This window comes from Denticeps clupeoides, chromosome 4, assembly GCF_900700375.1.
Source record: "Denticeps clupeoides chromosome 4, fDenClu1.1, whole genome shotgun sequence".
NCBI classification, from domain to species: domain Eukaryota; kingdom Metazoa; phylum Chordata; class Actinopteri; order Clupeiformes; family Denticipitidae; genus Denticeps; species Denticeps clupeoides.
In genome coordinates, this window is record NC_041710.1 from 26083677 (window position 1) to 26104355 (window position 20679).

General features: G+C 39.9%; 3 protein-coding genes across 3 annotated transcripts; all 3 read right to left on the reverse strand.

The window, feature by feature from the left end:
• Positions 1 to 1751: 1751 nt before the first annotated feature.
• tspan5b (tetraspanin 5b) lies at positions 1752 to 9340 on the reverse strand. The gene is made up of 9 exons (XM_028976685.1): positions 9033 to 9340; positions 8335 to 8385; positions 7833 to 7979; positions 5697 to 5867; positions 5457 to 5582; positions 3948 to 3995; positions 2805 to 2921; positions 2484 to 2545; positions 1752 to 2179 (listed from the first exon to the last, which is right to left on the reverse strand). Exons 1-9 carry the CDS (start codon positions 9114 to 9116, stop codon positions 2167 to 2169), a joined length of 819 nt encoding a protein of 272 aa, XP_028832518.1. The 5' UTR covers positions 9117 to 9340; the 3' UTR covers positions 1752 to 2166.
• Positions 9341 to 9828: 488 nt separating this feature from the next.
• LOC114788903 (solute carrier family 25 member 51-like) lies at positions 9829 to 12895 on the reverse strand. The gene is made up of 2 exons (XM_028977847.1): positions 12804 to 12895; positions 9829 to 11685 (listed from the first exon to the last, which is right to left on the reverse strand). Exon 2 carries the CDS (start codon positions 11638 to 11640, stop codon positions 10762 to 10764), a length of 879 nt encoding a protein of 292 aa, XP_028833680.1. The 5' UTR covers positions 11641 to 11685; positions 12804 to 12895; the 3' UTR covers positions 9829 to 10761.
• A 4088-nt stretch (positions 12896 to 16983) lies between these two features.
• On the reverse strand, positions 16984 to 19847 carry rps6 (ribosomal protein S6). The gene is made up of 6 exons (XM_028977076.1): positions 19796 to 19847; positions 18926 to 19057; positions 18603 to 18813; positions 17854 to 18000; positions 17289 to 17446; positions 16984 to 17118 (listed from the first exon to the last, which is right to left on the reverse strand). The coding sequence occupies exons 1-6, from the start codon at positions 19799 to 19801 to the stop codon at positions 17023 to 17025; spliced, it is 750 nt and encodes a 249-aa protein (XP_028832909.1). The 5' UTR covers positions 19802 to 19847; the 3' UTR covers positions 16984 to 17022.
• Positions 19848 to 20679: the final 832 nt, after the last annotated feature.

Below are 20679 nucleotides of genomic sequence, written 5' to 3' on the forward strand. Positions count from 1 at the left end.
TATACCCTGCCACAATGCAACATGATGATGGACTAGATCTTAATCTGAAGGAGCAACTGTGGGATATGCTGAAAAAAAAAACAACATTCTGGAGCTTCCATCTCACAACATACTAAGTTTAAATGATATGCTGTCATTTAAATGATATGACTAACATTTAAATCTGAAACATTTAAGTGTGACTTTAAGTGAGTGGGCAAACACTATTTCACACCACTGTAGAAAGCCTGACTATCAAAACATGACAAAGAGTTGCAAATCATGATTACTTTATTTAAAACCTGTAATCTGGTTAATAAATAATCATATAATTAGCACAAAAGACATTGCATGTCAAGCTTTTTAGCAACAATGAATAACTTGTCAAATACAACACATAAAATCCAACAATCACAATGAGACAAGAACATTTTCCCACCATGTTCAATTCATGGAAAGGACTTCAAAATGTGATATCAAAACTTTTCCCTTGCATTATGTTTTCAAATGGGTATTACAATATAATAATGCAGACATAATTCCTACTTTTCCTTGTTTTACGGTGAATAAGGAGTCATCTTTTGCATTTTAAATGTTCAAATACAGTTTTATTTTAGCTCAGACTAGCTCAGTCCTACTATTGTGTCTGTTAAAATATTTCTATATGATACAATAAACAATTTACTACTCTCATATCACCAGACACGTTCAGTACCGGGGCTGCTGTTTTTTGCAAATAATCAGAATTTTCATAATCACCCCTATCATAGAGGGCATATCTGGGTTATTCCACTAAGAATTAGGTGATGTTAGAGGTTATTTAGAAGATTTTTGCCCTATTTTATCATTCATCTGAAGAATTTTTAGAAAACCAAATCTGAAACATTGCCCAGAAAACATGTTGAACTTAATTAATAAGCACTGGGCAGTGGTGGTCTAGCTAAGGGCTAAGGAAGCGGCCCCATAATTAGAAGGTTGCCACCACTGAGGTGGCAAACTTAACCCACTGCTCACTAAGGGTGATGGTTAAAAGCAGAGGACACATTTCGTTCACCATGTGCTGTGCTGTGTATCACAATGACAATCACTTCACTTTCTAATACAACTTCATATTTCTTAAAATAAATCCCAAATTATACTCAAACCAAATGTAAACAATGAGTGTAAACATAATCTAATGTTTACTGTATTGTCTGATGAGAAATGTAATGACCCATCAAATTTATACTGCAACAGTGAGAATTAACTCAAACTACAATACAATACATAATGCTGTTACAACATTATCAGTTATAAGATGTCATTAACCCTTTTTGCAATGGCACAGTCCTTGTAAGAATGACAAATTGTTGTACTGGAAAAATACAAAATTTGCTTTATAGTCTTTTCAAAAGTGAAACTGGGTTATAGGACACAAAACAAAAAATCGTTTTAATTTCTTTTAATACTAGGAATGAAAACGCAAAAATAAATGTGTCTCACAAGCTTATCTTGCCTTGCGAGTCTAAACTACCAACAAACTAGGCCATAACAACTTAGGCTTTCATTTAGTCATAGCAGCAATTTTTTCTTGCACAAATATCATGAAGTAAATGTGCTATGCGGATTTCATTCTCTAAAGTGCAAGATGTATTTATGTGTGTGTGTGTTTTATTTTATATTTTTTTCCATAATGGGAAAGTGGTGGCATAGCGGGTAAGGAAGCGGACCCGTATTTGAAAGGTTGTGGGTTCGAATCCCGAACAGCCGAGGTGCTACTGAGCAATGTACTGTGCCCACACACTGCTCCCCGGGCGCCTTTCAGAACTGCCCACTATTCGTTGTGTGCACCGTGTGCTGTGCTGGGATTCACAATGACAATCACTTCACTTTCTAAATAATAAAAAAATGATACACATCCTTCCATTTGGCAAAGCACAATAACCCTGTAATAATAGATACATTTTTAGTTCTGAAACCTTAATATTTATAAAAGTCATTTCTACAAAATAGTACATGTACAGAATAAATCTAAAATACAACATATGTGATACCGCTGACATCTGAATGATTTTATTCGTACTCACATTTTATTTGCCACATAATCTTGTAGCTTCTGTTTGTTTTGTTCTGCTCTTTCTACATGTGATACAGATGTAATGAAATGAAGAAACCTTTGCTTGTTCTTCAGTCTTGAGGTTCTTGTTCTCAGGTGAACAAACTGAATGCGAACACACATTAACGTTATTGAGTGGTGTTTTACAAGGCACAGGTAGTTTAATAGAGGCTATTTAAAACTTTTAACCCTGTTCCTCAGGGGTCACCAAACCTGGTCCATGAGGGGAGTTTAACCTTATTTAATACATAAGATTCAAAGTCTCTCCTTGTTACCAGCCAGTTGTTTAGTTAAATCAGGTGTGGTGAAACATGGTAAAAACTATGCTGGGCAGGGCTGGTGACCTCTGCTATGTCTACTGACTGTTGCATATATTTGTTCAGAAATGAAGCATTGTCAGTATTCTCACCAGCTCTCCCGGACTGCCTCAATGTCACTCAGAAGATTCTGAGCCAAACAAATTCCAAAAATCTGAAATTCATAAGACCACAGAAAATATAAAATGTTTATCCAAAAAGTTCCAAAGATGTTCACAAGATTTAAGTAATTATTAGTTATTAGATTTTCAATTAGAAATGTAAAAATTAACTGGCTCATATATTGACTAACCAAATTCAATCAATATGTGAATTTTGTGGGATTATCCTAATAACAGTAAAATTTGACAGGACCAGAATAATAATTATTTCCTGAATGAATTCTACATATTATATAGGGAATATATCCTCACCTGCAGCAGAGCAATCCCAATAAAGATTCCTGCCACCACTGTCAGATTCTCCTGGAGCCACTTCTCAAATTGTGGCACACAGCCTTTGATGTAGATGAACATCCGCTGCTCTGAGTCCTGTTGACAGACACACTTTATATAAAAACCAGTCAGAATAAAAAAAAAAAAAATAACCAAATCCGAATCTCAAAATAGACCTCCCATGTCTTAAACCACCTGATACTTAAAACATTGACTCCATTAAAATGCAGTTTGGACCCAGACATGTCTAGCCTGAATTAAATCCAAATATGCTCTCCAAATTCAGGTGATATGTTACCAAGTCCTCTCCTTTGCTTCCCCTTTCCATTATTCCATTACTGCCATTCCTATGAAAATCCATACCCACCACTACTAGCAGCAGAGGGTATGTTATGGAATCTTTCGCTCAAATCTTTTGTTAGTGAGAGGGATATCCTCACTCCCCCTAAGCTTATCCTGGTCTCTGCTGAGGCAGATTTTTGACGAGTGAATAATGGGGGAAAATAAACGAAAAAAAAACTGTATTAAAAAAAAAGGGCATTTTTCATGTTTTTGCATAAGAAGCAAAGAAATATGGGAAATATCAGAAATAAATTAATTACTGATCTTATACAGGATCTTAGCCAGGTGTTCCCATCTTAAAGAAAGGCAGCTATGTGTAAATACCATGGAATTTTTAAATACATGACTAGTGGGGCAGTTGTGGCTTAGCGGTAAGGACGGTGCCACTGAGCAAAGCACAGTCTCCACACACTGCTCCCCGGGTGCCTTTCATGGCTGCCCACTGCTCACCAAGGGTGATGGTTAAAAGCAGAGGACACGTTTCGGTGTATGCTGTGCAGTAGTGTTTCACAATAACAATCACTTCACTTTCAATAGAGATAGATAAAATGCACTTGCAAGTTAGCCAAATCACAAAAATATTAAGAAAGAGTAACATGCCTGGGTCTAGAATAATAGTCCTATTTTAATAACATGGACAGACTAAATATGTAGGAGAGCCAAAAAAAGAATTAAGAATTAACTAAATTATTAATTAAACTACATTACTACATAAACTACAAACTTTTTGTATTGTGCATTTGTTCTTTACCAGTATTAATCAGGTTTTATTTTACTCACAGGTTTGGCACGGATATCATAGCCACACTGGGTGTTGATCACATCTTCCTGAAATAAAAAGTGAAATCAGTTTGAGAATCAGTTCATACTTGTGTCCCATAAGTTTAAATAGATATAGTAGTGGCAGGCCGTTATCGGCGTTAACGTGCTGCGTTAACGTGAGACTCTTATCGGGCGATAAAAAAAATATCGCCGTTAATCTATTCACAAAGTTGGGTTGGGAGCTGGGTCTATACTACGCAAGCTATTGTGCCGGAGTTAAATGGTTACACTAGATTTATAAGTAGATTCCTTCTTTCTTGTGTCTTTTAGTTTCTTATTTCCTAAAGACTTTTATTTTGTTTTTGAGACCTGGTTCAGGTCTCTTGGACACAGGGCGTGAGCTGGGAGAAGTGCGTGGGGTTTGTGTGCAAAAAGTTATTTCTTTCATTTTAATTTATGTACATATTAGGAATATTTTGTGAATATTTTTTTATGTTCTTTTAATACTGTATATTGTAGAGAGGGGTTCAGAAAGACGGGATGTGTGACGCGATGTTCTGACGCGACCTTGCTTTTTGTACAGAATACACTTTGCACAGAAAATCTCTTGGGTGTCAGCTCATCATTTGTGGTTCAAGAAACGAAATCAAAAAATTACACAACGCAGAAGAAGAACCGCTGCACTATGATACCTAGCCGAATTGCACTGTAGGGGGAGAGAACGAGTCTTCGAACTGTGAAATTACCACATCAAACGTGACGTGGTAACATGGATGCAGCTATTTAACTGAATAAACAGTTGGTAAACACAAGTACTTTCATCACCAACACAAGTACTTTCATCACAAGTATTTTCATCACCAATTATCATAGTAGAACAGCTTTCTCAAGCAGTTTGTGATGCATTTTGGAAACAGGAGATGAGCCCCTGGTCTCAAAGACTTACTTTTAGTCATTATTTGGGTAACACACATATTCTGAATGCCTTCGGCAGAATTCAAATGAGCCATTTTAATCTAGATTAATCCATGCCCAACTCTAAGATAAATACATCAATAAGTAAATAACAAGCTGTATCATAAAAATGAAAATCTAGCCTGTCCTTTCCAACATTCAAGCTACAATTCAAGATATTTAATCAGAAAGTGCCAAAAAAAAAAAAAACCACCCATAAATGATAGCACCATTTCAGAAAGAGTCACAGCTTCAGAAAAAAACAAATAAACTGTACCAGACCAGGTTAGATCTGCATTTGTTCCGCCCACTTACTTTGATGGGTCAGACTGAAAGTTAGAGGTAATACATGATGTGCTGAATATGCCCAAAATAAATAAGTTGTGAAATATTTATTTCACAACTTTATTTATTTATATATATATTTATCTAGTATGGTTATATTTTATTATGTTTATTATGTTTTTATTATGTATATGATATAAACACAAAATTAATAATGATATAATAGTTTCTGTGCAGTAGACCAGTAGAATGAAACCTAGTGTAATGCATTTAGAAGGACATACATACAGCAGGATCCTTGGTGCAGCAGGAGAACGGCACACCACATTTTTCCCGGCTCATGTTGGTGTCTGTGCAGTTAAAGTAAATGTTCAGGTTCCAATCATCAGCTCCAAAGGCACCACAACACTCCCACTGCCCCAAAAAACAAAACAAAAAAAACAGGATAACAGATCATTTATTTGTAATGTGTTTGTAACACTACAATCATGCCCGCTTTCTGGGTAAAATTGAAAAGAGTCTACCCACATATTCCTGGGTGAAGTCAATAAGGTTCTGCAAGTCAATGTCATCACGGTAGGCCCGAATGTTGTTGTTAATGAAGGACTTCAGCTGGTCCTTGATCCAATCTTTAAAAACAAGTGCTAAAACCCCAGCGGTCAATTCCAGAAAAAATATGATGCCCAGGAACACTGAAAACTGAACAGACATAATAAAAGTCACCACAAACTGTAGAATACGGTCGTCCAAGCTTTTTAAAATTACTGGCATCTCCAAACATACTTGATTATAAAAACAGTAACTGCAGTCAAACACATCAAGTCAGAACATTAACTGTACTACACTGAGACAATTAAGCAAATATTAACATTAAGCTCAGTGTCATGGCGTACCACTAGGGAGAGTTCTATCTGATCAAACTAAAAAAATGAAAAACAAGAAAAGCATTCACTTCCGTGAGAAGCATGTCCCTACTTCCACTCTCACTTCATGTGCATAATGTAATGACAAATGCTTAAAGCAATTAAAATACTGACCATGACACCCCTTTTAAAAAAATCATACAAATAACATTTAAGACTATAACACCATATCACTCAGCAGCTGCAATAAAAATCAACCAAGATAATCCATGTTACCATATTTATATATTTCACTATTCATGTAGTGCATATTAACTTATTAATAATGATTTTTTATTTTTTGAGGATTGCAATTTTGTCCAAGCTGACAGCATTCCAGACACTAAAAATCAAACCGGGTATATACTTTTGCAGCAGCACCCAGTGGGAGCTCATAATCACCTTAATGCTGTGAATTACAGTTGACAGACAGCCTAACTTTTTATTTAAAATGTGGTGCAATCACATTTAACAACGCAGTTTTACATGTTTTTAAAACCACAGTTTAACTAACAATCTGGTTAACAAAGTTCTTATAATAGAGCATAATTCTAATAATTATTGTAATATTAGCATAATTCAACAAGAAAGGTAAATTACTGAAAACATGGTGGTGCTTAAAGTTCTTCACTGAGCTGAAATTAAAACTTGATCATTATCTCTGTGGGTGGTAGTAGCCTAGTGGGTAACACACTCGCCTATGAACCAGAAGACCCAGGTTCAAATCCCACTTACTACCATACTGGAAGTTGCTCCAGGGGGGGACTGTCCCTGTAGCTACAAATTGTAGGTCGCTTTGGATAAGGGCGTCTGATAAATGCGATAAATATATCTCTGCCTGTTGCTGAAAGGCAGCGGGGAGAGGTGACACTGGGCGAGAACATTTATCGCTGCATGTGATGTGTTTTATAGATGCATTGTGCCTTTTCGGCGTTTAATTTATATCATTTTACTCAGGCTCGGGCTCAGACAGTAAATGAGTGGTCAGGTGATGCATTTCGATTAGGGTGCTGAGACGGTGAAACAGAGGATAGCCGATGGCGATTCTGTTTTGCATTTACATTTACAGCATTTATCAGACGCCCTTCTCCAGAGCGACTTACAATCAGTAGTTACAGGGACAGTCCCCCCCTTGGAGCAACTCAGGGTTAAGTGTCTTGCTCAGGGACACAATGGTAGTAAGTGGGATTCGAACCCGGGTCTTCTGGTTCATAGGCGAGTGTGTTACCCACTAGGCTACTACCACCTACTTTTGGTTGCAGTGACAATGAAAACACAGTCTGTGGTGTGGAAAACACAACATGCGCAAAGCATGTTGGTACAGTTATGTTGGCCGTCATAGCCGTTCGGATGGTGTTGATGTGGCAGGGATGCAGATGTAAGAAGTGAAGTGACTGTCATTGTGAAACACTGCAGCACATAGTAGCACAAAAAAAATTGTCCTCTGCTTTTAACCATCACCCTTAGTGAGCAGTGGGCAGCCATGACAGGTGCCCGGGGAGTAGAGTGTGGGGACGGTGCTTTGGTCGGTGGCACCTCAGTGGCCTCACTTGGCTGTGGACATCAGTGAGGGTGATAACAATTATTTAAGAATACATTAACTGGACCATAATCATGCAAATTAATTAGTTGCTGACTCTTTCAGTATTCGATTTTTATTTAATTGATTAGTTGTTGTAGCCCTACTCCCCACATCACTACATCACCATGACAACTGCCCCAATGAATGTGTTGGTAAGACACTCCATAGGCATGTACTTACAAACTTCAGCAGGAATGAGTTTTCCCTCAGAGCTCCAATGCATCCCGCAAAGCCCAAGATGAACATCACTCCCCCCACGACCAGAAACAGCCACACTGGGTCAAACCCACCGAGGTCCGTGATTGAAGAGATGTTGGACAGAACACCCTGATGTATGAGAGTGAGAGTGAGCGAGAGAGAGACAGACATACAATCTTCTACACAGAAGCAGATAAAATCAGAAGAAAGGTCTAACAAAATCTAATCACATGGTACAGTGGCTTTTCTGCAAGAAACATTACATTCCTCTTTCATGCAGTCACCCTGGCCCTGCAATCGTAAGAGGAAATCTAAATCTGTATAATGATTCCTTTGTCATATAAATCACCAAAGCAGGCGCTGTAGGCTGTTTTATGCCCGAACTAACGCAGAAAAATACTGTTTGCTTTCCACGTGATCTCATCCGCAACTGCTAGCACTGAGGAACATCAATATAATGCATTTAACTACAAGTTCTCCTCACCTTCTCACTCCACGCCCAAAGTCCAATGGCAAGGAAAGTCATGCCCAAAAGCTAGATTTACAAAAGAGAGAAACGTTACCAGGATGTATTAGTGAATATAGACCCATGTAAAGTTCCATGTTTGTGGAGGTAATTACATATTTGGTATCAATAACAGCTAGAAAGAGAGATTCCACCCTTTTTCTCATTGTCTTTCAGGACAGTGGTTCATTCTTAATGGAATGAAAACGACATTCCCAGATTTCAGCTCAGGGAATGATGTGAAGAAAACAAGAACAGTTTATAAAGTAAAATTAAAGACTCAAAAGTAAATTTTGCATGGAAATTTTGAGCTTGTATTTCCTAAAACACTAGAATCACTAGAATAGTCTTTTATTCTTTATTTCCATCACTGAACTGGAACAAAGACCAGAAATTAGCTTGACTGAATCAGAAGATTAAGTAATGGATTCTTATATTTAAAAAATGTAGGATGCTAAATACAGTTACATAAATTCAGGCAAAATAAGAGGACTTAACATTTTTGAAGTGTCTTACAAAGAACATTTATCTTCCTTACTCTGACATCTAGGCAAACCCACGTATAAAAAAAACACCCACAATATTAGCACACCACAAGCGATATTCAAAATGCACATCAATAATTTTCACCCTATTTACATCAGACCGACGAATCTCCGTACAGCCACCGTCCTTACCCAGAATATTATGTTGAATCCGAATATGAAATACTTGATGCAGCAGCTGACTTCGTGCACGTTGAAGTGTTTGTTGCCCGACATGGTGAATATTACACACGCTGGCGAAAGGAAAGGGGGGGCGCCGTTCCCGACAGATTACCGTTCAGATTACGCGAAATGACGCCTCCATTTGATCACAATGTGCGCCCCAAAGAGACTCGTTTGACGGGCAGAGTAGAGCAGCGCGCGTTACCGAAACATCTTGTTTTGGTGGAGACGCGGTGGAGGATGAGGCGCGTGCACGAGCATCGCTCGCCATGGCTGCTTTTTACTGACAGCGCCGACAGCCAATCAGCGAGGTCGGTTCCTCGCTACGGGGCGGGACTTCCTATGGCTCGGTGTTTTCCGCTGATCACAGATATGTCTGCGTCCCTCACTTTAAATGAAATGTTTTCCCCATGTTTACGATCATTTATTACTTTGAATGGAGAAAGGATAATTCTGCTGATCTTTTGTTTTGTGGGAGGCGTCCTTGCGTTTTCATTTACTATTTAGACCACAGAGGAGAAATACAATAAGAGAAATACAGGGTAAAAATTGTCTTTAATTCCACTCAGAAACATTACAATTTAGGTTATTATTACAACTCCAGACACCACATTTAATGAACACTGTTTTTTTTTTTTGCCACCAGTCAACCAACCTCCCCACCCACCCAATCACCAATATATTAATTTCCACAATTTACAAAATGTAAAATACACAAACAGTGGAACAATATGATTCAGTGTGCAGGTGTGCACAAGGTACAAATAATATCTGATTAAGGCAGAAACGCGTTGTGCATATCAAAAATTACATTATGTGACAATCCGTAATTCTTCCAGAAATGCAAAAAAAAAATATATATATATATATTTTAATGCGCTGAATAGAAATTGTAAAATTCTGGCCTAAGCACTGTACTTAAGAATAAAATATTATGCACTATAACAAATAAAGGACAATACATACACTTCCATCTGGGCAATCATCAAATATTTTTTAATTGTTCTTTAAGTGCTCAGAACATTAGAATAGTCTGCTTTAGTGCCGACAGCAACTACTTCCAAAATGACTAATTAATGTAACATTCATTGCCACTACTAATCAGCCGACTGAAATCTTTTTCATTGTAAATTATGAAAGGAAATATGGGAATAAGGAAACCTGTTTGACAAAGTTGGACAATTAAAAAAAAAAACTTCAGGCATACTGCTACATACCACAGCCTTCTCAAACATCCATGCATAAACTATGCGATGTGCACACTCACAACTCATCGCTCGGGTGGGGAAAAAAAACATGCATTGGTATACTGTCAAAAACACTTAACACAGTTCATACAGATTACCTGATTATACCAAATAACCCAGTCTGGCATGGTTTTGAATTGTCCATAGTTTTCAATCAATCTGTAGTACTACGATAGGAAACATGAAACAAACCACCTTTTTGTCGTCCAAACACATCTCAACTTCACAAACAACTACTGAGTATGAGTAATGTATTCTGGAAGTCAAATGGCACGCCTCACTGTACTTACAATACAATATATTACAATAATGGTTATGGTATGATGGAAGGTGGCAAATAGACATTGTAAGCATGGTGCTTAGTTCATGGCTGTTTAAAGGTGGAGAAAAAAAATCATTATCACGACAAATGGGTTTATAATCCAACAGCAGTCTCTGTCCATTTAGCTTTCTCAGAGTACTTTGAGCAGGAGTTCATAAGTCGCATTGATTATTCCCCAGGACAGGATGGATCTGTGGTAGTTGAGGTGAACCCCACGGAAGAGCCGTATCACCTTTCCTTCCCGTTCACGTACAATCATCACCAGGATTGACCATGAGGAGCGGAACTCTCCACCCACCTGGGCCTGTGCCTGGGACTTCACCACGTTCAGTGGATAGAATATGATGCCCAGCCCTGCCCCCAACACGCCTCCACAAATGAAATCATTGATAAGGTGGCCCACATTAGACTTTGCTTGGGGCAGATGGTGTTTGATTGGGTCTCGTAGGCCAAAGAAGAGGGCGTTGCTGGGACCGTTGCGCAGCAATATGGGCACTAAACCACGGTAAAGCTCCCGGGGACCGTGTTCTTGCAGAAGCACCCGGAAAGCATGCGGGGTGTTGCGGAAGTGGCCATGGTGGCGAGAATCCTGCAGGAGGGTTTGCACACGCTCAAAAGGAGTGAGGATGGCTTCAGCACTGCCTGCCAGCACAGCCGCCAGGCTACAAAGCATGAGATCGGCACTGTCTGAGCGAGCCTGCACTGGAAACGTCCTCGGCAGCATGCGCGAGAGATCCTCATACAGGCCGAACATGAGCGCGGCGGTACAGCTTTTCTGCAGCAGCGGAGGCAGCAGCCCTCGGTAGAGAACCTTCAGACCATCACCGCGCAGCTGGCGCACTGCCTCGCACACACGGATGCCGAACAATTGCTGCCGGAACTGGGCTTTGTGCAGGGGGAAGGTCAGCACGATGTTGGTGAAGGCTGCCACGGAGCCACACAGGTAGTGCTGCAAGCCCTGTAACTGCTGGGCCTTGGCGTGGCCGTCCATGGCACTGCCAGCAGTCATGAAAAACAGCTGGGGAGGGAGGACCACATGATGGACAATGGAACTCTGTAAATGAAAAAAAATTACATTCATGGGTTAACCCGAAGTAATTATTTTATTTTATTTTTTTTAAATAATTTTCAGCCCTGACTCTTGTTCCTTAAATTAAATTTCTTTTGCTTTTACATCAGAACTCAGAGATCGCCTAGCACTGTTTCGGAAAGAGACTTGGTCGTGGTGCAGAATTACAGCCACTTTGATCCAGTCGCACCATGAGATTTCCCCAGGACGCGCCGGTTCGGTGTCTGTAGCTTTAAATGCTATTGAGGAGGAGAGCGGCGTTGAGGGGGCATTCACTGAAATTATGTCATCAGCACCATTCCCCAACCACAATGTCTGCCACAAACAGAAACACAAATTTAATTACTGATTCTTCAGAGTTGTGCTCATTTTTACATCCAATCACCAAGCAACTGCAATGTCATGACGGTGGGTGGAGTTACTTTTTTAGGGGAGGGGTTAGAAAAGGTTAGAAGGGGAAGTTAACCTTTCCCATTATGATGACATAAGGGGACAAATTCCAGATCTGACTGTCTGAGCTGCCGCTCTCTGAACGGTGAAGCAGAATGGCCAAAGCACACTTTATACATATCACCATTTCTGGCCACTGCATGACCATAGACAGGCTAGTGGAACATGTATTAATGTTAAATAATCTGAAAAAAAATAGGGGACATTTAAAGGCCCCTTTCTGCATCCAGTTTACAGCAGGTTGGTAGTAAAGAACTTCACAGAGCCGTTTCTTCCATTCCAGCATGGCAAAAAATGCATAAAATAGCTCCTTAAACCAATGTCATCACAAGGACAACCTTTACAGCGTGCGAAGTTCACGCCACGACTACAACCCTTCAGGCCAAAGAGAGCTTATCGTCGCATTACTGAAAAAAAGGAAACTATTACGGTGCTACGCCAACAACAAATACAGAATATATTTTCTTTCCAGGTTCACCGAAACTTCGAACATATACAATAAATAACCCATACACAAGCATATGGGGGGTAAAAGGGGGAATGAAGTGCACGTGGAAATACCATTTACGCAAATAACACAATCAGAGGCGCAATTAGACGCAGCGCGCCGACACCGGGAGGAAATGCGCAAGGTGCTCGGGTCTTTTTTTCACCTTCTTGCAGATAACGGTCACTGAGGAGTTGGTCGAGGGAGATGTTCTGGCCCGTGGCTGCGTTGTTCCTCGTGTTCTTTCGACAGCCTTCCTGTGGCGAGCGGCCGCTACTGCCCCTCGGTGGTGAGGAGGCGTAATAGAAAATCTCATAAGAATAATGAGTTGAAAGGTCAGAACTGGGGAAGCCACGCATCTCTGTAATCTTTTTTTTTTCTTTCATAAACTTATTCGTGTGATGTAAGTTGATGTTAGGACGACTGGAATTGATCTTTTTTTTTTAAAAAAAAAAAAAAAGGTTGTTTCACTTGGCAACTGGACTCGTTATGAACGTTTCGCCATTAAAATTCCAGAGGGCTTTCTCAAGCCAGACATTTAGCAACACTTTTTGGCATGAACCCCCTAGGACTGGTACGAGAAAACACTGAGGAAACTTGCTAACAACAGGAACCACCTACGGTTAAATCGGAGATGCAGACAACAACTGGAATGGAAGGGCAAAACGTTTGTGAGGATCCAGAACAGATAACCATGACCTGGAGGACTGAGAAGCTTCACAGATATCTCCATCGTTGATGTTTTTATATGTCTGGGGAAATATTTTGGTTACATTAATATTCCGGCGATGTCTCTGCTTTTGCTGGGACTGCCGATGTACTCGCCCAGCAGCCTGCTTCCCCATTTACATTTACATTTAGAGCATTTATCAGACGCCCTTATCCAGAGCGACTTACAATCAGTAGTTACAGGGACAGTCCCCCTGGAGCAACTTAAGGTTAAGTGTCTTGCTCAGGGACACAATGGTAGTAAGTGGGATTTGAACCCGGGTCTTCTGGTTCACAGTCTTACCCACTAGGCTACTACCACCCACTTCCCCGTACAGCTCCAGAACAGAGAAGGCCGGCAGGGAACAGTATTTAATTAGAATTAGCAACTGCAGTTTGTGACCTCCGCTGGTAACTGGAATTGGCTCCAATTTTAAACTGATTTGGTGTTCCCTGGAGATTTTGTTTGTCTTTGGGTTAGGGTTAAAGCTATTTGTAGGTTCTGGTTGGATGTCAACCATTGTGTCAGCATGCATGAAAACATTAGTTTCTGAATGTGCCATGTTGAAGAAAAATAGATTTGCTCAGAAGGAACAGTGTTTCCCAAAGTGGTTGGAATGAGCCATCTCTACAGCTGCTGGACTATGGAAGATTTTAAGCACAAATATTCAAATGGGAATTTAATAGGCAATTGCAATGCAATATTCAATCAGAGCACGTACTTTGATATTACATTTTGCATTTGGCAATTCAATGTGCAAAGTGTGGATGTAATCCTTAGTTCATTTCAAAATATTTTGAATAAAAAATTTAATTTTTTAAAATTGCATTTCGTTTTTGCCATGGGTTTTCTGCACATTCATTCAAATGGCAATTCTATTCAGCAAGACATGCATAAACTATTGATTCTGTGTGTGTGCGCATTTCAAACAGTAGAACAGCAATACAGTTACATTGAAAACTCATTCTGTAACAGATACATAGAGCATACAGTACAAATTGTAATACAGTGTTGTCTTCTATGTCTAGGATTGGACAACAACCTCACATTGGTGGCAGAGGAAAACTTCTTAATTAGCAACAAGAACAAGAGATCTGTAACATGGAGATTGCAAATAATGCTATCATTTTGAGACAGATCTGTGATTGAAACCTTCAAGACAATGCTGAATTTCTAAATGTCAACTCTGTCAGTATCTCCACAATGGACCGGGTATTGAGGAAGCGTTAGATGACCATGAAGCAGATTTACAGGGTACCATTTGAGAGGAATTCTGACAGGGTGAAAGAGCTGCGGTACCAGCATGTAAGTAAGTCCGTTATTGGTTGTCTGGCATTATAACTTTATTGTAAGCAGTGGTTCTCATTATTTCTTCCTCCTCTTTGAGTAAAAAAAATTGTCCTTGCAGTACTTCTGCATAGGCTTTTACCCCAGGCTTGGAACCGATGGAGTAGAGGCCAGTAGTAGGCTATATTGAACTCTTGTGTATGACTCCTCTATATGGCTGCTTTTTTTTTACTCTATTGTAGAGAATAATGGCATTATCAGGGAATAAAACACCTCACATCCTGGTGTTTGTGACGGGGCTGGGTTCAGGTGTAGTACATAACTCCACATGTGTTCATTCATAGTTTTGATGCCTTCAGTGAGAATCTAAATGGTCAAGAAAAGAGTGAAAGTCTTACTGTACTTTATTTACAGAACTGTAGACAAGATATAATTTTGTTTTTTGTTTATATTTTGTACAAAATACTGTATACATTTAATTGTATGGAACTTTATGTATGTGAATAAAAATGGTTTCTTGGTGGTATGAGGGCAGTGTGTGTGATGTCCAACTTTGGAGGCTGCTTGAAAGTAATTAGTGACACACCACAGCACAACACCCAGTGCACGCAGTGAAATGTGTCCTCTGCATTTACTGTAAACCATTTGTGGGCAGCAATGTAAGGCACCCTGGGAGCAATCTGTGGGGACGGTACTTTGCTCAGTGGCACCTTGGCAATTCATCATCTGATTACAGGTCCACTTCTTTAGCCGCCTGGCCACTCTTACTGTAAAATCCTTTTTTTTTTAGTTTTATACATAATTGTATTATAATAATTCCAGTGACAAAACATCATGCCATTTTGACCAGCAGTGCTTACACAATGCCGAAGGGTCAATGCATTTTGCAGGCACTGACCATTTACATGAAAAAGGAATTGACATTTTTGGACATATGGGTTAACTGTTTTGAGAGAGATTTGAGTTTTTGCAGGTGATCCATGGTGCTGCGCTGAACCATCCAGATTGTTTTTGGCAAAAACACTGAGTGAATGCCAATGAGCCAAAGCAATTGAGAAAGATGTTTGAAATATTTATGGTACTGACTCTTTGTATAGGAAAGGATGTGTGAACAGTTTTGGGAGCAATATGAGCTTTTGCTAGTGAGCTCTAATGTTGAGCAGAACTGTAAGATTGTTTGGCCAAATAAGCTTATAGTTTTAAAAATATAATTGCTGTTTCAAGAAATGAGCCAAACCAACGGAGAAAAAGAGTAATAAGTAGCCATTGACTAAATAACACTAATACATTCAAGTTTATTCAAAACAATTTGCTATTAAAAGCCCGGCTTTCTTTGCACGCTAGAAGTGCTAGACCAAGAGGGAAATGAGAGGATTTAAAACATAAATCACCAGAGACTAGGGTCCATTTCAACTCATCAGCATCCATCTTTGCATCACCTGACAACAGTGGCTGAGATTTAATCAAATTAAGTTTTCATTTAAAAACTAACAACATGCAAAACTTTTTTCCAATCACTGCAACAAACTTAGAAATATTGGATATTATTAATGGTAATTTTAATATTCACAATGTATATTATATTTGTATATTGTGGATATTCAGAATAGAATTATGGATATCGGAAATGTTGTTTTATTTGAAGATCCCTAATTAATATGGTAAACCGTAAGAACTGGATTGCACATATATCACATGTGCTTTTCTCCTAGTAAGAATGTTGCTGCATATATGTAGAACACTTATTCTGGACATCTGAAAGACCACCAAATAACCATGAATGGGAAACGTGACATCATTTCTCCTAATAAGAACAATCCAGTGGGTGTCAAAGAGAAATTGCAGATATCAGAAATGTTCATTTTGACTAGGAAGAATTAAAATAATACCTGCAATATATATATCCATTCTAGCTATTAAACGTTAGAACTTTTTAGAGTTCCAGATATCTGAAAATAATAATTGATACTGATAACAATGGTTTGAATATTTTTAACTATTTTGACTACTGAATATATAGTTTGACATATATATATAACATCCAAAATAAATTATATATAGGAGCAGGACCACGTTGTCAAGCCAGAGATCCTGTCATTTCCATTTGTGCGCTGTGTTTATTAAACCCATAAGTGCGCATCATACAGAGAACTCTGATTACTAATCATTTTTAGTGATATTTAAGGCCTTAAATTTAGGAAAATCCAATTTCAGACTTGAGGATCTGTGTCAACCCTGTATAATCTAAAGTTACAGATGAAATATGTAAAGCAACTTTAAAATAGACAAAACACCTAAAGTAAGCTCATTATGTGCATACCAATTAAACATAAGTGAGAGAAAAACAGGCTTGAGCAAAACTGCTTTATTTCTTTCAGATATACATGCTTCACTTTTGGCTGGACTCTGATTTGGATGTAGATGCACGCAGGGAAGAGAGGCGGCGTCTCTTAGCAATCTGTTCCTGACGCTTCTCCTTGGCCTCCTGCAGACAGATTTGAGGGGAAGGAGGGAGGAATGAAGAATACAAAAATCAATAACACAGCATCTATGTGCTAGCTGAAACTACATCCAAATATTAACCTGGACTTGACTCTGCATTTTAACTAATTACCAGGATGCATTCCTGAACAAAGGCAGTACATGCAAACACACCTTCATCCTCTTGGCCAGAAGCTTGGCGTACTCTGCGGCCTCCTCCTTATTCTTCTGGGTACGCTGCCTCTTAAGGGCAATGCGACGGCGTTTGTGCTGCAGCACACGAGGGGTGACAAGGCGCTGGATCTTGGGGGCTTTTGTTGTGGGCTTCTTACCTGGAACCAAAGAAACTACAAGTCAGGACAAAAACACTAAAATGGACCACAAAAACAAGTCTATTATGAATGGGAAAGCCTTGCAGTTTCAACCAGCCACGGTTTAGGGTCAGGTTGTATCCGGATAGCCACTCCACAGTTACTATGGCACCATTGTCCCCCCTTTAAAGCTACAAACCAGCTAAAAAGGGTCTACGGAGGTGCCAGGTTAGATGTCCAGGAAAAATACAGTGAGCACGGAAGAAGAAAAAAAAAAAAAAAAAAAAAAACAACTATTACCTGGCCAATTATATAATTTCGATAAAAAGAATCTCTGGAACCAGCCTTTATCATTTTTCACCACCCTGTTTTTTGCAGGCTCATATAGGATTCAGAAAAGCCCAGACACAATAGAGACTGAGACGTACCCTCTTTAGTCAAGGGCCTTCTGACCACATACTGCCTAACATCATCCTCCTTGGAAAGGTTAAAGAGCTTGCGGATATTGCTTGCTCTCTTGGGACCCAAACGACGGGGCACGGTGCTGTCGGTCAGCCCAGGGATGTCCTTCTCACCTGGCACACAAAAGATCACACATTTTCAAGCTAAGAGTCCTATTTGGAGTAATGTATTGTAACCAGTATGAAAATGGCTTGAGGGAGCATTACAGTACAACCAGCCATAAAATGTGCGCAGATTGTTATCCGGTTCACAGCTCCTCAGCTTCTATGGCACCCTACTGTCCCCCCTTAGAGGCTACAGACCAGCCTGAAAGGGTCTACGGGGGTGCTTGTATTAAACCAATTTCTACGAACTTCAACAATAAAAGGCCCTAAAGTATTAATTCTGGTAGGTTTAAAGTTCAAGCATATACCTTCACAAATTGTGTATAGGTTGGTAAGCTGAAATAAATCGAATTGTGATCTTTTAACACTATGAACATGGAGTGTCACGGATAACCAAACCAAAAAATAACTGTGGGTCTCAGCATTTAATCCCTATATTATAACATCAGCATCTGAAAAGTGAAGTGCTGTCATTGTGAAACACAATGCAAACACAAAACGTGCCCTCTGCTTTTAACCAATCACCCTTGGTGAGCAGTGGGCAGCCATGAAAGGCGCTGGCATAATCAGATATCATAAATACAAAGGAGATTAAAACGCGTAAATCTTACCTTTCCTGACGATGACCAGATTGAGGACGCTGAGGTTGGCGTCAACAATGCAGCCACGGACAGACTTGCGTTTGCGCTCACCAGTACGGCGGGGTCTATAACAAGAGTGGCCCTTGCTGAGCAGCAGACGAACACGCCCATGGGTCAAAACCCCCTGCTTCATGGGGAAGCCCTGCTTGTCGTTACCGCCACTGATGCGCACCATGTAGCCCTGAGGAAGCAAAGAAAGGAGACAAAAGAATGAAGTTCAGACAAATCAACCATAATGCAAATTAATCCAGAATTCACATAGAAGCAGTAAACACGGCCACAGCATTTCTCACCTTCCACTCGTCACCCAGCGAGTCAGCTGCCACCTCAGTGGCCATGCGCTTCTCGTAGAAGATGCGCAGTTTGCGCTCATCGTCCACTTCGATGAGCTTCTGACAGCCAGTGGCAGGAAAGGAGATGTTCAGCTGGCGGAGAAGAGGGAAATGCATTGAGGGATGCATTGAAAGTGAAGCGATTGTCATTGTGAAACACCGCAACACAACAAAACGTGTCCTCTGCTTTTAACCATCACCCTTAGTGAGCAGTGGGCAGCCATGATAGCTTTGGGGGAACAATGTGTGGGGACGGTGCTTTGCTCAGTGGCACCTCGGCGGATCGGGATTCGAACCGGAAACCTTCTGATTACGGGGCAGCTTCATTAACCTCTAGGATCACCTTAATTTCTTAACTTGCCCTCATAACATGGAGATACGACAGACGAACTGTCCACAAAATTTCACATTAAAGTTCCATTAAAGCCTCGAGGAGTTTACCTCCGCAGTTAAAAGCTCATCAGCGTCGGCGGTGAAGAAGCATAGAAGTTGTAACTACGTTGGCTATATCAAGCATAAAACCTCAATAGTCTGTTGAGGTAATACAACATGCGAACGAATTAACGAAATAAAACGCCTACAAAGCGCCTCCACCGAGGTGACCATTCGACGAGCAGAGCGGCACATTTCGCTTCGGGCGGCAGACATGTTTGTAACCGTGCCTCTCCGGTGGGAACAACACAATCTACATTCATCCTGCGTCTCAGCAGGACCGACGAGCCTCGAACACCGGAGAGCCAAACATCAGAAGAGGCAGAACGCGGCCGGTCCGTGTATTACGGGCGGAAAGTTGAACAAACCAGACATTTTGTACAGATGCGTCGGGCCTACCTTCATTTTGGGGGACCGTGGCAGCTGAAGTCCGCCACCGAAAAGAGGCCGGATATCCGCTCAGTACTCTCACGTAGCGCATATTCTCGCGATATTTCAAAGGCTATGGTGCGCGGCGAGGGCAGCTGATTTTTGCATAATGTCTATTGAAAATGACAAAACTTCAAATAATTGTTCAGTCAAGTCCAGTCGGTGATTAGAATGATTACTTTTGAGTGTTTGATAAAATTATTAATCTACAACACGGATATGAGACGATAATCATCTACATGTACAAGAAGTACGAATAGTAGACGTGATGAGTATTTCACTTCTTTTTATTGTGATTATTTTATTATTGTCGTCTAAATGGTTAGTGCGGTAGGCTGTTAGGCACTGATTTGATTACAATATTGCAATTATAATAATACAAGTATATATAAACCATCAAAACAGAAATCGAACGAGAATTGCTGGTGTCTTCCCATTGTAAGTCGCTTTGGATAAAAGCGTCTGCCAAATAAAGTAAAGTAAAGTAAAGTAAAGTAAAACAGTCGCGAGACTTTTGTTATGTTTTTATTTTCGAGCCACCTTAAATCATAATCACACATTAAAGGGTTAGAAAAGTAAAGTGTTAACACTCCACGGGTCAAGTTTTACTAATTTAAATGACCTCACATAATCCATGTGCACCACACAGCGGCCGCTCCTCAGCTCATCAGATACCACGGAGACACGTAGATAAGCGCCCCACGAACTATTTCTAGTTGGAAGCGTTGCTTTCAGATCACATATTTTCTTTGACTATAATAAAAGACTTTAACACATGCGTTTAGTCAGACTCGGTATTTTGAATAACGATGTGCGTTGTATGGTTTTTGTTTTATTTTTGATCAGGAATCCTC

Excerpts from the sequence above, each read along its gene's own strand:
- tspan5b (XM_028976685.1), bottom strand. The coding sequence starts at position 9,116 with ATGTCGGGCAACAAACACTTCAACGTGCACGAAGTCAGCTGCTGCATC. Across the intron at positions 8,386-9,032 it reads GATTCAACATAATATTCTGG|CTTTTGGGCATGACTTTCCT; the intron begins GTAAGGACGGTG and ends TTGTAAATCTAG. Across the intron at positions 2,922-3,947 it reads ATGATATCCGTGCCAAACCT|GACTCAGAGCAGCGGATGTT; the intron begins GTGAGTAAAATA and ends GTCTGTCAACAG.
- LOC114788903 (XM_028977847.1), bottom strand. The coding sequence starts at position 11,640 with ATGACTGCTGGCAGTGCCATGGACGGCCACGCCAAGGCCCAGCAGTTA.
- rps6 (XM_028977076.1), bottom strand. Across the intron at positions 18,814-18,925 it reads CGCTGGGTGACGAGTGGAAG|GGCTACATGGTGCGCATCAG; the intron begins GTGAGAAATGCT and ends TTGCTTCCTCAG. Across the intron at positions 18,001-18,602 it reads TCTGGTCATCGTCAGGAAAG|GTGAGAAGGACATCCCTGGG; the intron begins GTAAGATTTACG and ends TTTGTGTGCCAG.